We start from the raw sequence: 19,713 nt of genomic DNA, 5'->3' as shown, positions 1-19,713 counted from the left end.
TGGGTGAAGCCGGACACTACTAGCAAAGTACAATGTTGAGCTATTGGTCCATGAAAGTCGACTTTACTGGCGCAAAAGATTAGGAAAAGGTAACGGACAGAAAGAGTGCTCCTTCTGTCCCTATATGTTTTCCTTTCCTTAGATCTTGACTTGTACCACTAACATCGATGGAAGCTACTCGCCATTGAGCGAAGTGTGATGTGCCAACAGGCAACATCATTATGATGGGAAAGTCGACATTTGAAAATTCACCTGACGAGCTTGACATGTGTGTGCAATTCAGTGGCTGCTGAGCTGTAAAGAATTGCAGCTAAGAAGGAGATTTAAATATTTTAATGTGAAAGTATTATATGCTCCATTACGTGAAAATCCGGCAGCGGCGTGACCGGGCAATGGTACCAAAAATGGCTGATGGCGCAGAGTAAAAACACATAAATAATTCATGGGTTTATGTCAAATTTCTCAGGAAGGTTCCTGTAAACAACGTAATTTAATGACTTTGAAGAGAAAATTTGGTACATTTCGATCTGGGTGGGAATGGAACCAGGGCCTAAGGGTGTGAGAAGAGCATGCTTCCCTAACGCCACAGCAGCTCTTTGGTTCCGGCCGACTAAAGATGTGCCTAGTGCGTGCGTTATTGCACACATCACGTTGCAGCCATCTGGCTGACTAAAGGTGTGGCCTAGTGTGTGCATCGTTAGGCACGTGACTGCGAAGCCAATGGGGAGGAGGTGGCACCACGTCATGAGCGTATGAAGTTAGTGCACTGTCTTCAGCGCATCACTTACTCTTCAGATTTCATTGGTGATGTGTCTACTACGATGGACTTGACGCCAATGTCATGAGTGTATAAAATGAGCTGGTTTGTGGCCAACGTTTTACGCAAACGCGCACTGAATCAGCAGAAAGAACTTTAATGCATGTTGAAAACATCATCAATAGAAAACATTTAACCAAAGGGACTGTAATGCTTTCGCATTCCTACACGTGTCTCTGCCGAAGTTCTTTAGTTTATGTGTATGACTGAAGTTTGTTTCAACCTTCTCGAATTTTGGCCATCAGCAACCTCCAAACCCATGAATTGTCCTTCAATTTTGCATTCGATGTTCTTTACGAACCTTGGGGGTTCATACAAAAGGCCCAGGAACACCCACCTTCTGCACCTGTAAATGGGTTCAGAAGGTGCCGAGAAACTTGGCTAAATCAAACAGGCCTTTATTGTGTCATTCTGTACAAGTAATGTGGAGGCTGTCACACCAGAAAATACTGTGGCACTTAACAGCAACTGTGTTCAGTGAACTCTGTTCACAAAGTACTTTTTTTAACGAAAGCAGTTGTGAGTGCAAAAAGAAAAGGGCAGGAAACAAAAGGTTCAGTATTATTTTTTTGCATTTGCTATGCTCAGCTACAGTGGCTGCTGCTATTGATGTCTGGCTACTATGCATTGCACTGGATTAGACATTGTTCGTGTGCGATTTGCTATTGCTGCCCTATCGGCTTTGTGAACACCAGACATGCTTTTTGTAATGAAAAAGGGACTTTAGTAACACCTTTCCAAATATTAATGACCATTTGAGGTACTTTTTTGCATTTTCTCACTTGTGTAACTGCCATCAGCTCCTAATAAGTGTTTTGCCATGTAGCAGAGAGCTGCCTATATTCCTGTTCGAGTAGAAAATTTACTGTTGCTTTGAGTGATTGCACTTCGATGTTAGTGTCATTCTGAGGCTGTCACATGTAAAGGTATAGTGACGCTGCTGTAGAGCACTGTCAGAGTGGCTTCGGTAGCAGTGCTTCAAAAATACTATTCAGTGCAGGGCTGGCACTAACTCTGAACCCCCCCCCCCCCCCCCCCATTTAAAAAAAAATTTGTTATTGTTATTACGGCCCCCGTGACATTTGTAATAGAAATTGCCATTCTTCCTCTGGCAAATGAAAACTGTTGCGTTTATTTTTTTCTCTTAGGTGTGTACTTTGTTGCTCTTAGCATTTCATTTTTGAATGTCATTTCATTTTTGCTTTCTTGTCAATGACATGTTTTACAAATGTTACCTAAGATAACAAATACATAATGTCACGACTGATTTACCCAAAGATCGATCGACGCGGCCGTCAATTTCAAATAACACTTTCCTGCATAGCAGCGTGCTGCCAAAGTGACATCTGCTGATGAAAATACACTTGCTCAACAGGTCACTTAATTTGCCTGCGGGACTGGTGTATTGTTACTGTGATGAAATTCACTTGCTCAATATTTCACCAATACCGGAGTTGGACAGGCAAATTTAGTGACGCTTAAAGCAAGTGCGTTTCACTGCAATGAGTGTCGCTTTAGTGGTGCACTGCTATGCAAAAAAGTGTCCTTTGAAATTGATGACATTGTTGACTGGTAATTTAGCCAGCACATTATATGCTTGCTGTTTCATCCACTATTTGCAAAAGAATGTTAACATGATAATTGTTGAGTGAAGACCAGGGGACATTGCATCTCACATCTCAGGGGACGCACACTCCAAGCTAAGCAGGCCGCAGGCGGTCACACTAAGACTTCTACAAACGAACTCGTACCCAAATCCGGCGTCCCTTAATAGCATATATCCAGAGATTTATCCAAATTGTTCTTGCGTGGCCTGTGGTGAGGTAGCTACGTTGCCTCATATGCTCTGGGAGTGCGGGTCGCTGGGCCCGACGTTCACCAAGGAAGAGTGGGACGCGCTCCTGCGAAGTCCTGTCTTTGAGGATCAAATCCTGGCCGTCCAGCGCGCCCGCGATCGGGCCGGCAGACTAGATCTGTCAGTCCCGTCGTGGGATTAGCCGGGTGCGCGTTTTATCGCGCTTTGCTGGACCAAATAAAAGTTTATTCACTCACTCACTCACACTGCATTTGGAAACCCTGGCAGTGGCGAATTGCTGGCACCTAAAAAGATGACACTGAATTTGTTGGCAGAGGAAGGATGGCTGTTTCCATAAGCAGGAACAATTTAAATCGCAAAAAAAAAAGGGGGGGTTTTCAGAATTGCTGTCCACCGTTCACTGTGCATTACTTTATATTTCATGCACTGCCTTTGAGACTATGCATTTCGATGTTGCGAAGGGAGTATGACAATAACACTTGTAGGCAAGTGCATTCTATAGGGAGTGTCGCTAAACCTTCTTGTGGGACAGCCTGTACAGCCTGCAAATGACTAACGGCGAAGTGCGCTCACTGAAAGTAAAAGTAAGTTTGCACATCTAACTGGGGTGCTCATATTGCGAACTTCGGCTATACTCATGCATTCAATTTGTACGTTACATACGTTCCCTTCCACCTTCTTACTTGTCTTAAGATTGCATGAAGTTCCAAGAAAAGGGTATCCTGTCCTTTGCTAAGCATTGCAGGTGTGGAACACGAGCTAGCCTCAAACTGCATGCTGCAGCCTTCTCTTAGACACACCCTTCCACATCAGTATGAGTAGAACTTGCTTTAAGTAGCCCATATTAAAGTTTTCTTTTTTAATACCACTGAAATGGAAACATGCCGAGGTAACCATGATTTCTAAACCGAATAAGCCCATCAGCGTTCAGTACCTGCAACCTGTATCCCTCACCTCATGTGCTGGAAAACTCGATAAGCACATGGTGCGCAACTGCTTGATTGAACATCTCGATCAGACATGTCCCAAACACCATGTTCGAATTTAGAGATCACCTGTCCACGCAAGATAGTGCAGATCAAGGAAAAAGTGATAGACAAACTGGACATGCACTCCATGAGAGCAATCCTCGCACTAGACGTGAAAGGGGCTTTCGACAACGTGTCGCATGAAGCCATACTGCCACACTTCAGCATCTATAGCGGAGAGAAATTCGAAATGCCGCAAAAGCTCAAGGCGCCACGAGGCATCATTTCGCTGATGCTGTTTAATTTGGTTATGGGCTTGCTACCCAACGAACTGAAACAAATAAAAGGCATTGGTCATTCAATGTATGGTGACGACCTCACCATCTTGACTACGGGAGGGTCGACAGACAGACAGCAGGACGCTCTGCAAGAAGTGGTTGACAAAATAGAAAAGTACCTGGAAACATGTGGATTGATGTGTGCACCAGAAAAGTTGTAGTTCTTGCTGCTAAGAAAGCGCACAAGAGGCCGACAACTGCAGCAGATAACACATCCAGAAGTAAAGGTAGGAGGCATCATCATTCTGTAGGTTGTGACCCTTTGCGTTGGACTTGTGATTCAAAAGGAAGGGGCCGGGGGAGCAGAGTTTAAAAAAAATTTAGAGAATGGTGCAACAAGTAACCTACCTGATCAAAAGGGTGACGAGTTAAAGTCAAGGACTCAAGGAAGAAGACTGCACGAGAATGACACAAGCACTGATCACTTTCGATGGGGGCGAAATGCGAAAACACCCGTGTACTTAGATTTAGGTGCACGTTAAAGAACCCCAGGTGGTCCAAATTTCCGGAGTCCCCCACTACGGCGTGCCTCATAATCAGAAAGTGGTTTTGGCACGTAAAACCCCATAATTTTTTTTAAGCACTGATCACAAGCATCGCTGTGTACAGCACCCCATACGTTGACATGAAGAACAGTCAATGACATGACAAGAACTTTATTTGAGTCCTGAGGGACTGAGATCTTAGGGAGTCAAAACCGAAGGCTCCTGAAAATCATCGGTGGCTCCGCTCGCGATGGGACCGGTAGATGAAGTCCCACTGCAATGTCGTGGGCCCAGGAAGGGCCCTGCTACAAGACATGGACTACCAAGTCGAGGACAAGAGGCACCTACCTCAGAGTACCATGCATGAGATCAAAGACAAGCTACACGTAAGTACCATACCCAGAAACTCTCATCTGAAGTATGACAAAGAAAGGAGACAGGCAAGAATACAAGCAAGCAAGCGAACACTCAAATGCACCAACAAAGAAGAAAAGCAAAGATACATGGACGTATTGGTGTACAGAACAAATGACCAATTTGCAATCAGCGTGGTTCACAAGAAGGGCGAAGAACTTTCAGCTTGGTCCATACGTGCCAAGGATGCAACCACAGCGGAAGAGCTGGGCATAGCCCTGGCCATCACAGCATGCAAGAAGACACTGGTTATGATGATGACAGACTTGTAAGAAGCATGCAGAAGGTACATGAATGTAGGGATCGGAAAGGCAGCACTTCAGATCTTAACACCAAGATAGAAGAAGCAAGCAATCTCTGGACACCAGGACATGAATCTCTTCTCTCCCGGCATACAAGGCGGCACATGCCATGGCTTGAGGTCATGCATACCAAGCCATCTCTGACACACTGAGAACACGGACCAGCGGCTGTCAGCAAGAAGATGAACAAATATCCAAGAAGTACAAGGAGATCTTGGCGCACTACAGGAAGCAGAGGAGTGGCTACCCACCCGCACAAAAGAGGATGAGTAGGGAACAATCGGTGACATGGAGGAGATTCCCGCAGAGAACACTGCTGCATGCCGTGTATCTGGGGGCATACAGGTGGGACTGCATGTTCTGCCCGCCAGACACACCCAACACCTGGCACCACATAGTACAGGAGTACAGGAATAACCCAGACATACCACCGTCATCACCACCACCACCAAGTGATAATGAGCAGAAAGAAGCCGAAACACAAGAAGAATCAGAAGACCAGTGGGAGGCTCGGGTGGCGGCAGCAAGCCATGGCTACCTGGATTGAGGAGGCGACCAACCTTTGGGCTCAAGTCGAAGCCTGGCAAAACAATAAAATTTAGTTCTCTCTCTATTGAAACTACTTTACGTCTAGTTCATATTGAATGCAGGATTTCTTTTGGCAGTTCTGTTCATGAAATTAAAATTCCTCACTGTTTTATTATAATAATGACAGCCACACTAATGAGGATAAGAAAGCAAATAGGAGAATGCTGTCCTTTCTTGTCCTGGTTTGTATTGCTCTGCTGTTGTAATGCATTATCAACTAGCCCGATTATCAGCTTTTGTCTCGCTGTTTTTGTTTGTGAGATATATCTCACACAGAGAACAATTTTTGCAGTTCATTGCTTGAAAGTTGACCTTTTCTTTCAGCAATCTCTGACATTTCCAGTTTTTCTTTTCATTCAGTCCTGCTTTTCCTTTTCTTTTTTTCCTCTATCATCTGCCGCTTGTGATCGGCCGGTCGAGGTACAAATGTAGGCAGATCACTGAAATTGCTGACGAAGCGTGCAAAGGAAAAGAATTGAAAAAAACTGCAATTAATAAATTCATACGAAACTAGTTTTTCTAGCTGCTTCCAGCTTAACTTCCTATCCGAAATTTGTATACATTTTAGTGGCTTTAGGAAAAAGGATTGTTTCAGTGTCCTGGCCATGTTCTGGTGCACATGCTGATGTTCCATGTTGACCTAACAATGCTGCAATGGTTGATAACAGGACCGTGGTAGGATTGTATGAAGCAAGTAGTGCTTCTGCATGTACCGATAGCACAGATTGAAATGTGAAGAGGAAATAACTGATCAAATGCCTGTTACACATGATATTGAAGTCTGACGTAATCACCCTCTAGCCGTTTCCTAGGCATGGAGTAGTGCTAAGTGTACTACTTGAGGTCTTAATTAGATCTGTTGCGAATACAACTGAACATGGAAATGTAACAACACATTAGGGTACTAATAAAAATGTTCAATGCATTGAGTAGTACCAGCCAGACTGCTGTGCATTTTGTGACATTGCTGTTTCCTCGCGCTTGCATGTGCTGTCACCATCATCATCAGTGTATTGTACTGGCCATTTGCAGACATGTCTGAGCCAACGGGACGAGCTAGAGGTCGGTCGCGAGGCAAGTCCCGCGGCACTACGGCCCCGCCGCAACAGGAGTCTGCAATGCGAAGGCCTGGCTTTGAAGGCGCTGGGCCATCTCAGGTGAGCATGGTGTTTGTTGTGGGCTTGCCAAACCGAGGTGTTTGGAATGCTGCGTCGCACGGCTGACCAATACATAAGCACTTCATTGCCGCATGCTGCGTTAATGAACACAGAAATGTGAAGCTCTCAAGCAGCAGATATGCATGCTGTTGAAAGAAGCCTGTCTCTCATAGATGCTGCCGATTGAGTTAATAACTGGGTGCACATAAGAAAATTTTGTGACATTGCTTTTAGAGTTTGGTCATACTACCATTGTACCGTGCGTGAGTTTGTGGGCTTGCTGTGAAAAACATGAGGTTTGCAAGATAGGATTGACCTTTCTTTTTATCTTTTTTTTTTTGGATCATATTTACCAGCAGCCACAAGCACACCAGCAGCCACAGCAGCAGCCAAGCTACCAGCAACAGCCTGGGTATCAGCAGCGGCCTGGTTACCAGCAGCAGCAGCAGCAACCTGGATATCAGCAGCCACCTGCCTACCAGCAACAGCCTCCCGCATACCAGCAGCAGCCTCCCGCATACCAGCAGCAGCCGCCCGCATACCAGCAGCAGCCGCCTGGTGGCATGGCTGGCCGTCCTCCGCAGCAGCAGCAGGCCCCGCCACAAATGCCTCCGACTGGACGAGCTGGCCATCGTCCTGGAATGATGGCAAGGCCTGGGGATGTGGTTCCACCGCAGCCACCAACGCAACAGATGGGGGCCATGAGCTTGGCTGGTGGTGACACTGCTGGCCGAGGTGCTCGACGCGGTCGTCGTGATGAAATTGCCATCCTTGCCACTCGTCCCCAGCGTATCACTGACAAGAAAGGTGTGTGAAAGCAGCTTGGTGGTTGACACTAAACTAAGCAGGGCTGGTCGGAGCTTTTCCTCTGCTTACCCCCTGATTCTTTTCAATTGAACCTCCACTCAGGGCATCTCCAATTGGTAGTGCAGGCAGACAGTTCTTTTGCAAAGGCCAGTCTCTGTTGGTAAGAATACATGTTTCCAAGAGGACATTTGTAGCGCTGTGGACATGTTGGCATGAGCAGGTGGCTAGAAGCACAGCTGGGCCAGAACCACTTTCATCACAGCAACCTTGCATGCTCCCATTCTGTGTGCGCTTTCTCTCTCTGCCAGTCTCTTCCTGCACGGTTGTTCGTGGGATGTCTGGTTTTCTTGCACTGTGGTTTGTGGGTGTGTGCTGTGCATGTGTACTGTGAGGCCTCATGTGCTTTTGGTAACAAAGGAAATGACAAGCAGTGTGAATATACTAAAAGGTTCTTTATTGCTACTTCTGTGCAAGAATACATACAATGAATGGGGCACTCTGAGGAATCGACTGAGTTCTATTTGCCAAGCAAGCACAATCTGCCCATGCTGAACACCTATGCATGAGTCATTCCCAGGTGCAGTATTGCAAATAGTCGCCGTCTGATTTTCCGGGCTCCAAAAATTCGGACATGCCTGATTATTCGGTCAGTTTCGCGGCACCGCCATTCTCCCCATAGACCATAATGTATAACAACTGCCGAAAGTTCGGACACTCCTTGAGCCAACTCGATCGAGAGCACCGGGCACCGACTCTGACCGGTGGTTTGTTTTTGTTTTGAACTCCTTGCTGCCCCACGAAGTGGCGCTACTGGAAATCCCCGCTCATCATCATCGTTTCTGCCTGGTTCGATAGAGTGGTCGTACAGTAGTTCCGGTTTCAGCTTAGTAAGCCATGTCAAGACAATCCAGCAGCTGATTTCTTTCGCGCACGACGCTGCGAGTAGCACGTTTTTCGTTTGTGCGACTGGTGTCGGCACGGTGGTGTTTGCGTTGTGTGCTGTGTCGAGGTTTCAGTGATCCAACGTGGCGTACGGAAACATCGCGTCAAGTGTCTAATGGCGCCGACAGTGCCCGCGCAGACTGCGCTGGGGAATGCCGGCAAGCGGGTGCCGGGAGGCCTAAGATTTGTCGCCTTCCGATGTGCTCCCTACTGACGCGGAAAATATTCTGCCGAGACCTGCGCAGTGGTTGCATTGTGATTCCGGACACTGCCTCATTCGACGGTTTCACAGGTGGTGACACTGCTGTCCTGACATGCGCAGAACTCGACGACGGCGAGATCATTCGTCAGGTTTCTGCTGCACCACTGGACGATGTCTCCGAGTTGGAAGATGACACACCATGTGCTACGCTGCCGTCGCATGCGGAGCGTGCACAAGCAGTGACTGCTTTCAGCTGCCTATAGTGACCGTACGACCCTCTCCGAGATTCAGGCTTATCTGATTGCGCGTAAATGGAACAGCGTGCAACGGCACATTCACAATTTCTTCAAGCCTACTGCTGAGCCCGAATAAGTGCGTGGAAATAAAGGACTTCATTTTTTTTTTCTTAATCTGCTTTTTCGGACACCTGTTTATTCGGACATTTCCGCAGTCCCCATGAGGTCCGAATAAACGGTCGGCGACTGTAGAGGCGTGTCCAATAGAGGCTGGACGGGAAGCCTTCTGTGGGTTAGTCCTGCAAACACAAGTAAGCATGCGCACTACATGCATTGCTGTCCTGATGACAAAGAGAGGGAAGCGAGCTCGTGCTCAAGTTATCCACTGTGTCGGCTGATGCTGCCATTTTTTGAACACTCATCATTGTTGCTGCAACAAAGACTTCCTCCGCTGGGCGGGGTGCGTGTGATGGGGCTATCCAGATAAGAGATTTGAGTCATGTAGGGGGAAACAAATGTCAGGGGATACAGGCGTCGGGCATCCCCAGAGTGCATTTGGGGCAGTCCTGCTGACATGCAGTGTAGCTGTGCCTGTGAATGTACTCATGCATTGTAGGTCACATAAAGTGCTATAATGTGCACACAAGTTTTTGTTGCATAATTTCCTGTATGTGCTGTTTATGTTGGGAAATTTTGCAATGTTTCTTATTGCTGCTTGGTTTCAGGTATGACTGGAAACCCCGTGAAGCTCATGTCCAACTACTTCCGCCTGCTCACAATGCCCAACTGGGCCATTCAGCAGTACCATGTGGAATTTGCACCAGACATTGAGTCGTCTCGTCTTCGTAGCGCTCTCCTGCGAGACCATCGAGATCGGTTTGGCGGGAGCTATATATTTGATGGAATGTCAGATTTGAAGAGTGCAACTCGACTGGAGCATAAGGTAAGAACATGAATTATTGCTGCTGGTATTTTGTGATTCAGGATTGGCACCAAGTATGCTTCAGCATGTAACATTTTACTTGCGCGGGAAGTCTGTGGCTGAGGATGAGCGAGTTGTGATGTCGTTCTATGTGCTCTGCTGGCTTCCTCTGTGACAAAGGGAAACTATGCCTGCCCTAACTTTCTGTAACATTTACAAATTCAGGCTCATTGTACAATTGTACAATGCCTGTGTAACTCTTATTCACTAGGCTGCACTGATGACACGCAATTTAGTTATATAATATCCATGCATTTAGTGGGCATTGCAACACTTCACTGAGACGATTTTGGTTGTTGAGGTACGTACCTGGTAGGTGAGGAAAAAGATTGACTCTCCACCATGACACATTAATTGCCAGTCTTTTGCTTTATTGCTTAGTCAGTCATCTGCGTGCCTTGTTTACAGCTTTCAAGGGAATTGTGTATCGGTAGTTCAATGACTGCCTTTGCCACTTTTTCTTTTTTACTTTCTCTCTTTTTTAAATATTTGCAACACGTTTATTTACTGTGGCAGTGCCGTTATTGCCACTTTCAGCCAGTGCACGCTGCAAATAATGGCAATGGCATAGAATGCGAGAGAAATTTGCCCATGTATATCAATGCCAACTTAATTTCAGGTTACAGAGCTGTACTCTCAGCGTCGCACCGATGGTGCCCAAATTCGCATCACAGTGAAGCATGTCCAGGAGCTTGCGCCCAACAATCCAGAGCTGCTGAGAATCTTCAATACCCAGATGCGCAGGTGAACATTTTACTTTATTATTATTGCTGCTGTTGTTGGAGAGATGGCGTAAGCTCTCGAAACATAAGTATGCAACTAGGTCTTCTCTGCTCTGATTATTGCTAGAGCTCATATTTTTGCTCCCTTACGCAGGAACCTGGAAAGCATGCAGTTTGTTCAGATCCGACGCCAGTTCTTTAACGCTACTGGTCCAAAGCCAATCAGTCGTCACGGGTAAGATTCTAAGCATTCTACTTTCTTTTTTTCGTTTGTTTTAAATCTGAATTTATCCCTTTAGTGGCAAACTGTGTAATTGTATTGCCATACAGTCAAACGCTGTGATAATAAAGGCTCGAGACAACAATATTTTGAATACACAACGGAAAATTTTGGATCCCCTGCGAAACATCCATAGGATTCAATGCATTGCGTGTCTCTCGACAACTAAATGTCACTGTCTTGCATCAGCGAAATCTGCCAGAATATTAGACCCCATAATGTCTACCTGTAACACTGAGTGCTCAAAATGTATTCCCACCTAAGGGGTGAAGAGGGGTTTAGAAACTTTTTTTTTTTTTTACTAAATTTAGTATAAATTCTCACCCAGACAGTTCTTCGTGCTGATTTCAAAAATATCCTTACTTTTTAAGTTGACTGAGAGGTTCCAGATGTAATTTTAAAAGTTAATCACCTATTGATTATCGGAACAATTGTAAGAGGAGTATCAGCCAGAATGTTTATAAAGACGTGTGGCTAGATACTACAAAGTCTAAGCAACACAACTGTAGGACTACCTTTTTTATGTTGCAGGTATTGCCAATTTTACAGCAAGGTGAAGTTCGATCTCTAGACATTGCAATCATGTGGTCCAATTAGTAGCCAGATTTAAAACTTTACAAAAGCAAAATTAATAGACCTGCCCCTAGCATTGTGTAGTACTCGCATGGATGTAGCTACATGCTGCTGTTAAAATTATGGTTCTATGTGCCCTGAAGACCGAGATAGCGCTTCGGCAAGTTTAATAAACACCCAAAATTAGATTCTGAGAAAACTTGAAAAAACAAACTGAGCTTATTTTTATAACAGAGCACCACTAAACGTTTGAATATGTACAAGGGCTATTGCATTAGTAGCCTCCAGGAATGTAGTCTGCCTGGCTAGTGTCACTGCGGTGATGCCTTCTGAGCGCCCGCTGCAAGTTTTCAGCAGACGCATGCTCGGCAGACATAGCCAGCTCGTTTACTCTGGCAGCGATGTTGTCAGCGTGATCTAGTAGTTCTGATTTTTGGTCAGTAGCAGGAGTTAACGCTAATGCTTGAAGTTTTCCTTGAGCTTCACTGTCAATACAACGAAAAAATTCCGGCTGCAGAGTAGTAGTGTCATACTGAAACGTCGATGAAATGCGGCTGTCAACAGGAGCGCTTCGGGGGACTAGGCCTATAAGACATCAGGATCTCTGGCGTCGCTTGACTGCGGGAGCGGGCGGGCTAAATATAGTCCGGCGTAGCGTCAGTGTGCATGCACGTTTCGCCATGTTGGTAAGAATAACAGCGCCTATAGTTCGACCGATCGTTCGACACACTGGTGCAGCCAGCATAACCGGACACAGCCAACGGACTCGGATGCGCCCGCTCCGCTCGCCCGTACGCCGATAACGTAGGACTATAAACGGGCCGATGTCATCGGGAAGCGGTGTGGTGAAGCGTCGTTTCTCGACGTTGTACGCTGACTTCTTTGTTTTTTTCTTGAAAGTTGTACTTAGTAGAGAACATCGGAGTCGAGGTCGGCATCGCTGTCAGCATGGGAAACCTTGTTGGCACGCACGGCATATGCGGAGCAACCTCGGAGTGATGCAGACGACGCCAGTCCAGCGAATGGTGCGACTAGCTGAGGGTCACGTGGCTTCGTCGGCCAATTTACAGCACACATTGGGTCTTCCTTTTGAGGCAGAATTTCTTCACTGCCAATGTGCGTACAGAGCAGGTGGTGGCGGGGAAGTGAAGACGAGAGACGGCTCTTTCGAACAATATACAGGTCAGGGTGACCGAACAACTGCAGGTGCCGTCACGCGCCGTGGAAAAAGCGCTTCTTTATGGAAACTTTCGCTCACATTGCCGCCAAAAATTTATATTACGAATAAAGTATTAAGAATGCACAAAATTTGGCGAAGTGGTAGAATAATAGTTGGAAATTCCGAAAAGACTGTTTTCAAAATATTGATTTTCTCCACAATTTTTTTGTCTCTAAAACCCGTGTCCCCCACTAAGTTACAAAAATACCAAGCCAGTGTGCTTACAGAGCCGCTGCCATTTTTCTTTACAAAGATGGCAAACTGTCGGAAGCAGTTGCATGCACCAAGAACATGTCATGGGCACGGTCTAGTTTGCCGATCGCCCATTCTAAAACGCACGTCTGCATCCCTCTATTGACCTGTGGTTACTTTTTTTATATACAGTGGAACCCCGTTCATACGTTTTTCACCGGACCGCGAAAAAAAAACGTAACAGCCGGGAAAACGCAACAGTGAGGAAAGGTCCGAAAATTAATGAAAACAGTGCAACTTTGCCTTGAAACAATTTATTTTGACATCAAGTGAGCTTAGGTCTTAAAAAAAATCGAGAATGGTCGATTGCTCGCTGGAAAACACCACGCGTTTCTCGATGGCCTGGAAAGCCGCATTGCTCTCAGCGTCGCTTTGAGGTGCGACGTACCTGCGAAGGAGGTCCAGAGCCGCGACGGCTTCTCCAAAGCTCAGGCCCGCCAACTCCCCGGAATCATGCGGCTCGTGCTCCTCGTCGTCACCACAGTCTGAGACTTCACTCGCGACCGAGTCTGCAACGATCTCTGCGATACTACGACACTCGGACGTCACGACAGCAGCATCCGCGGCGACGTAGTCGTCATACGTGACGCTCGTGGCACCAAGCGCATTCAGAGCTTCACTCAGTTCTTGATCATGAGAGGCTGCTTCCGTCTCTTCAGCTTCCGTGGCAGTTTCCTCTCCGCCATCCATGCGAAAGCCACACCGCGCGAAGCAGTGCTGTGCAGTTGACGCGCTCACTGCAGTCCACGCTGAAGCGACGTAGTGCATAGCGTCCAGTATTGAAATGATCGTAGGCTGCTGTCCGCGATCAATACGCGCCAGACAGCGCTTTACGATGGACTTCCTGTACGAGTGCTTTAAGTTCTTTGACGCCGGCATCCAACGGCTGCAAGTGGCTTGTAGTGTTTGGAGGAAAAAAAAAAAACAAGCTTAACGTTCCGAAGAAACGACGGGTCTTTCGGGTGGGCAGCACAATTGTCCAGAAACAGGACAACACTCCTGCACTGGGAGCCCATCTTATTGTCGAAGTAACGAAGAAATTATTCGAACAAAGAACCCGTCATCCATGCACGACTGTTGCTTCTATAGTGACATGGCAGCAGGCGAATGTTCTTTAAGCACCGTGGGTTTCGGTATTTTCTGATTACCCATGGCTTCAGCTTGTCCGAGCCATCCATGTTGCAGCAAAGGAGCACCGTCAATCTTTCTTTGCTGCATTTGCCTCCGTGGCATGCTTCGTCCTTCAGGCTTAACGACTTGGATGGCTGCACCTAAAAGAAAAGACCCGTTTCGTCGGCATTGTATATGTCACGAGGCTCATGCCCCTCAATTATGGCAGATAGTGTGGCCTTCCAATCGTCGACTGTTTCCAAGTTTACACTTGCTGCTTCCCCGGATACCGTCTTATACGCGATGCCGTGCCTCTTCCGGAAACGGTCGATCCAGCCATTTGACGCCGCAAAGTCACTGATGCCCAGTCGGTCGGCTATTTCCATCGCCTTCTCGCGCAAAATGCTGTCGTCGAAGTTAACACCGGCAGCGCGAGCTTGTTTAAGGGGGGACGCGGCCCTTGAAAACCGAAAAATCGCGAGAAAGTCGATTTTTGAAAAACCTTATTTTTGGGTTGTATGTCTCATAAACTACCTGTTCTGTAATTATCAGCACCTAATTCAACCGTAAAGTACCAAAACAACGCTACTTTTGAGGCCACCGCGGCCCACAAAACACTCGCAAATGCCGAAATGAAGTCAAACTTCGCGCGCGCGCCATTCCCGGCCCATGCGGCCTGCCCGCGCCATATTGGTGTCGTTTTGACCGTGAATTCTTTGTCTCTATTTTGCCGCCTTGCAAAATGGCATCGTCGGCGCGGTTGAGGCGCTATTGGCGTTTTCCCGCGATGTGATGCGGAGCGCTGATTGGCCGGAGCAGCGCGTTCAAATCCCGCGGGCTAAAGCGCGCCCGCCATTGGCTGCTGCGCGGGCGGCGGCGGCTGCTCAAATCTCGCGGGCTAAAGCGCGCCTGCCATTGGCTGCTGCGCGGGCGGCGGCGACTGCTCCCTTTGATGGCGCGCCCGCCGCGCTCGCGTCGTTGTTGCCCCTTGCTCCGTCCGCCTCAACATGAGCTTGCGAGCTGCTCATCGCCTTGCGCTATCTTTTAGATTATTTGCTCAGCTTTATTTTTTTCGCTAGTTCTTCGCTGCACGCGATGCCGGCAAAGCCCAAGACAGTGCAGATGTTCAGTGCGCGGGAGCGCGATATGCGTCTTGTACGAGCATCGAACTTCCGATCTTCCGTAGCGAGTGCCGACTGCGTAGACGCTTTTCAGCGGCGGAACTGTGCTTTCGGCTGTCGCCAGTCGAAAATCCGACACACTAATGTGCCTGGAGCCGCAAGATCGAGCTATTTAGAAGCTCCGCAGGAGCTTTCTAATAAAAAAACACGTGTTCAACTTTAAGGCCTGTTTTCTCGGAATGGATTTTTTCGCTAGTAGTGGCGCTGGGGAAGGCGATATCTCAAGAACCGCTCTTCAGATTTGTATGCCGTTTTTTTTTATTATGTTCCTGAATGACTTTGCCAGGGGGTAACAGGCTTCTTTTTTTGAAAGCTGGTGCAGTTAATTTATAATAAGCAATTAATTTTTGATGAATGTGGTCATTACTGGCTACATCAAATTCAAAGTTGTCTTAAAATTTTTCGGAGGGGAAATTAAAGAAAAGGGCTCTTTAGCCCCCTGGGATATTTATCAAGGGATCATCACAGTGAATTTCAGCTTCCTACGATGTGCTGGCATTTCTCCAGGCTCTTCCTCAGGCATATACATGAATCACCTAGTTAGACCTCAATAACTCTGGAACTAATAAACATATCTTCATGAAACTTTGCAGTTTCTCATAGTTCGGCGGTGTGAACGTACCCTGAAAGTTTCATCTGGATATCTTAAAAAATAAAAAAGTTCGGTCTCAAGGGTAGCCTCCCCCCTTAAAATAAACCAATTAAGAAGCGACTCGTCGAGGTTTCCATACTTGGCGCCACGAGCCTGCTTAGCTTTCGGGCCGAAGAGCGCGGCATTCCCTTGTATCTCGGCACGCTTCGAAACGATGCTGTTAAGCGTCGAGGGTGGCAGACCAAGATCCTTGGCGATGTCGACTCTTTTCCGCGCTGGCTGCCTGTTGACTGTGTTGAGAACATCCAGCTTTTCCTCGAGGGAAAGCGCCTTGCGCTTGCGCGACGCCATCAAAGGACGACAAACCGCTCGCGGTGTTAGCGAGGCTCGACGAGGTGTAGGCAGCGTAGGTGTTGACGGGAGGACATGGACGACTCGGATGGTTTGAACCGCACAAACAAGAAAGACTGGATTAACGAGGCCTGACGAAGCGTAGGCAGCGTAGCTGTTGACAGAAGGACACGGACGACTCGGATGGGTTGAACCGCATAAGCAAGAAAGACTGGATTGCTGCGGGCCCGCGGGTTTTACTCTCTTCGGCTGACGAGGCAGTCGTCACCTAGTGGCAATCTCTCCAACTCGCGTGCGGCTTTTTATGGCCTCTGAGATTACCCACGCGTGTGCAAGGGGGTGATCTCGGAGGCCATGGTCTTGTAGCCAATTCCGTAGCCAAGCCTGGCCAAGACTCGTCAAAATGGCGGTTGGCGCGCGTTGCCCGGCCGGGTTCGGGGTGCCAGGTTGCGACGTAACATGCGGGAACGTTTCCACAGCTACAACGTAACAGCGGGGTACGGAATACATTGGATCCTATGGGAGCTATGCCGGGACCGGATGAAAACGACGTAACAGCCGGGAAAACGCAGCAGCGAGGAACGTAACAGCGGGGTTCTACTGTACCTAGTGCATGATCTGCTTTCGGTGATATGAGTTAGAATCACTTTCATGCTCTGCAGCAGCTGCTTCAGCATCTATGGGCGATAACGTGCGCTCAAAAAAAGAATACCGCCCGTGGGAGATATGGGGTTCTCCTCCGTACTCTTGGGGACAAAGGAACGACAACACAGTAGTGCAAACAGTCACAAGGGCATTTATTGCACCTTTCATAGATCAATGCCTGCTAGCCGAGTTGCTATCCCCAAAACATGCCGATGGGCGCGCGACAAATCTAGAAGTCCGACTTACCGCGACCGCATTGCGAGCGAATATGTTCGCCCCATGCTGGATCCCAACGCCTGGTCGTTCGCGTGTACGGTCACGCCAACGGTGTCCAAGGCGGCCACGCGAGACGGTCTCGCAGAAGCATGGTCGGCGCACGCGCGGGCGACACGTCCGTCCCGCTCGCTTCCCGAACCTCAAAGAGACCAAGCGCCTTCCTTTCGGCCCCCAAGTAACCTCGCCTGTCGGCGGCGTTAGCAGCGCAACACTAGCGCCATCTCTCGCACTGCGCTTCAACCACTCCGACCGCCGCGGGCGCCAGGCCACGCGGCGGGCGAAGCCGCCCTGCAGGAGACGCGCTATGCGGGAAAAACATCAGGGGACGCGCGAGAGTCACGCATCCCCACACGCCCCATGGCAGTGCTGCCATTGTTGATTGATGCATGTGGCATACTTTATGCTGTCGGCAGTGCAGCTCTATAGCAGCGAGCAAGGCTTGCAAAAGTAGGCTAACAGCATTCTGACAGTAAAGTTTCGGTTTGCGATGCGTTCTCTATCGGTGCTGTCTCGTTTCACAGCAATGAAATTCTTGTGAAAGCACATTTTCTTGCTTTTCCCACAGATATTGTTATTGTGGGGTTCAACTATGCAACCCTTTTAGAGTTTTGACTGTCGTTAACATAAAGATGAGGGAAAGGGTGCGGTGGCAGACAACAGCACTGATGAGCACTCAAGCCTCAGAATGGCAGTTGAGTTGAGGGGAGGTTGACAGTTTTTTGGGGGGGATGGACAGTTGGGGTTTCGATGGCGAGAGAGGTGGGTTTTGTTCTCTGTGTCACTTGAATTGGTGACACTTTAGTGTTCAGCCATCACATAGCCCAATGTGCATTGCACGTCGCCACGAAGTGTAGACGTCACGCATGCAACCTTGGCTTCACAGGGGTGGGGTGTTAGTATAGGTTATGTTGTGCAGATTGTTTGTAGCTGTCTTTGTATCCAATATCTTTGGGGAAATATTTTCAGATAAACTAACAAAAAGTAGGGGTGGGTCCGAGGGTCCCGTTGCAGTCATTAACTTTGGGACCCTCGTCTGCATACTATTGGTTGTTTACTCATTGTTTTTTGAATGATGAATAAACAAACTGATCTTGTGATTTTTGAGACAATTGAATATGAAATGAATAGTGCCAGAAGTGAATTGAATATCACAGTTTTTTAAGTAGATTTTGAATAATTGCCAGCCATCGTCACAATGTAAATTAATGTTCACATCCATGTATTTTTAAAATTAGCATGTTTGTATTGTTACATAGTATGTTTTCAAGTGTTGTTTATTGAAAGCACAAATGGAGCATTAGGAGCTAACAGGTTTTTTCACATTCAAAGCACTCTTCAGGTAGTGCGAATAATAGCTACATAGCCTGTAATGTATGGCTACCTACCGTACTTACTTGAAATCTAGGCCGGCCCCGATTCTAAGCTGACCCCCGAATGTCCGAATCCAGAAAAAATAAAAGCTTACCTGGAATGTAAGCTGAACAAAAGAGTGAGGACAGCGTTCATAAAATGAAAACGGCATTTATTTAATATGAACATGCCGAGCTCACTCTACGTCATCATTGCTGCCAGCCTCGTATACTTTCGAGCGTGCGCAAGCTCGCGTCTGCACGCCCACGCATGCGCAGTGTAGCACGGCTCGTACGTGTCGAAACGCGGTGCGATCTTGGCGAACAGCTCCTCTCTGTTATCGCTTGCTTGCAGCACACGCAAAAAGCATCTCCCGTTGCCCCCTTCAACGAGGGACATTTTTCTCATCGATGCTGAAGTCCCACCCGGCTTGAACGTTTGACGATGCCTCCGCAGCTAGGACAACTTTTCGTTTGTGGCATCGCCTGTTTAATGCCATTACAATCACATCGCACCGCATGTCGATACGACACAGGTCAATATGGCAACGTTGTTCAGTTGGCTACTGGCACGACTAGTAGCAGCTGCGATACTGACTTTGGCGCTAGCTATGCACCATATTTATAATTTTCAATTACAAACTGGTGCGTTTTTTAAAATCCTTGAATCTAAACCGGCCCTAGAGTTTGGTATATGATTATTTGAAGGAACTATAGGCCTATACCTATTGAAGGAACTATCGGCCTATCGGAATATACTGCGCCTCCGAGGGCAAAACTTTTACATACTTTCATCATCATCATCAGCCTGGTTATGCCCACTGCAGGGCAAAGGCCTCTCCCATACTTCTCCAACTACCCCGGTCATGTACTAATTGTGGCCATGTTGTCCCTGCAAACTTCTTAATCTCATCCGCCCATCTAACTTTCTGCTGCCCTCTGCTACGCTTTCCTTCCCTTGGAATCCATTCCGTAACTCTTAATGACCATCGGTTATCTTCCCTCCTCATTATGTGTCTTGCCCATGCCCATTTCTTTTTCTTGATTTCAACTAAGATATCATTAACTCGCGTTTGTTCCCTCACCCAATCTGCTCTTTTCTTATCCCT

The 19,713-nt window shown here is 47.5% G+C and overlaps 1 protein-coding gene across 2 annotated transcripts in view; it reads left to right on the top strand.

Annotated features, from left to right (window-relative positions):
* Nucleotides 1–19,713, top strand: part of LOC126520796 (piwi-like protein 1) — a 57,316-nt gene that overhangs the window by 3,650 nt on the left and 33,953 nt on the right. The window contains exons 2-6 of one of the 2 annotated variants that reach the window (XM_050169585.3): nucleotides 6,761–6,885; nucleotides 7,245–7,692; nucleotides 9,798–10,015; nucleotides 10,674–10,798; nucleotides 10,931–11,011. In XM_050169585.3, the coding sequence (XP_050025542.1) occupies nucleotides 6,763–6,885; nucleotides 7,245–7,692; nucleotides 9,798–10,015; nucleotides 10,674–10,798; nucleotides 10,931–11,011 (995 nt within the window). In that variant the 5' untranslated portion in view covers nucleotides 6,761–6,762. Of the gene's footprint in view, nucleotides 1–6,760; nucleotides 6,886–7,241; nucleotides 7,693–9,797; nucleotides 10,016–10,673; nucleotides 10,799–10,930; nucleotides 11,012–19,713 lie in introns of both variants that reach the window. The other variant, XM_050169583.3, reaches the window with a different exon arrangement.

This window comes from Dermacentor andersoni, chromosome 3, assembly GCF_023375885.2.
Source record: "Dermacentor andersoni chromosome 3, qqDerAnde1_hic_scaffold, whole genome shotgun sequence".
Lineage (NCBI taxonomy): Eukaryota > Metazoa > Arthropoda > Arachnida > Ixodida > Ixodidae > Dermacentor > Dermacentor andersoni.
The sequence above is the reverse complement of the archived record's forward strand: the minus strand, read 5'-3'. Positions and strand labels throughout refer to the sequence as shown.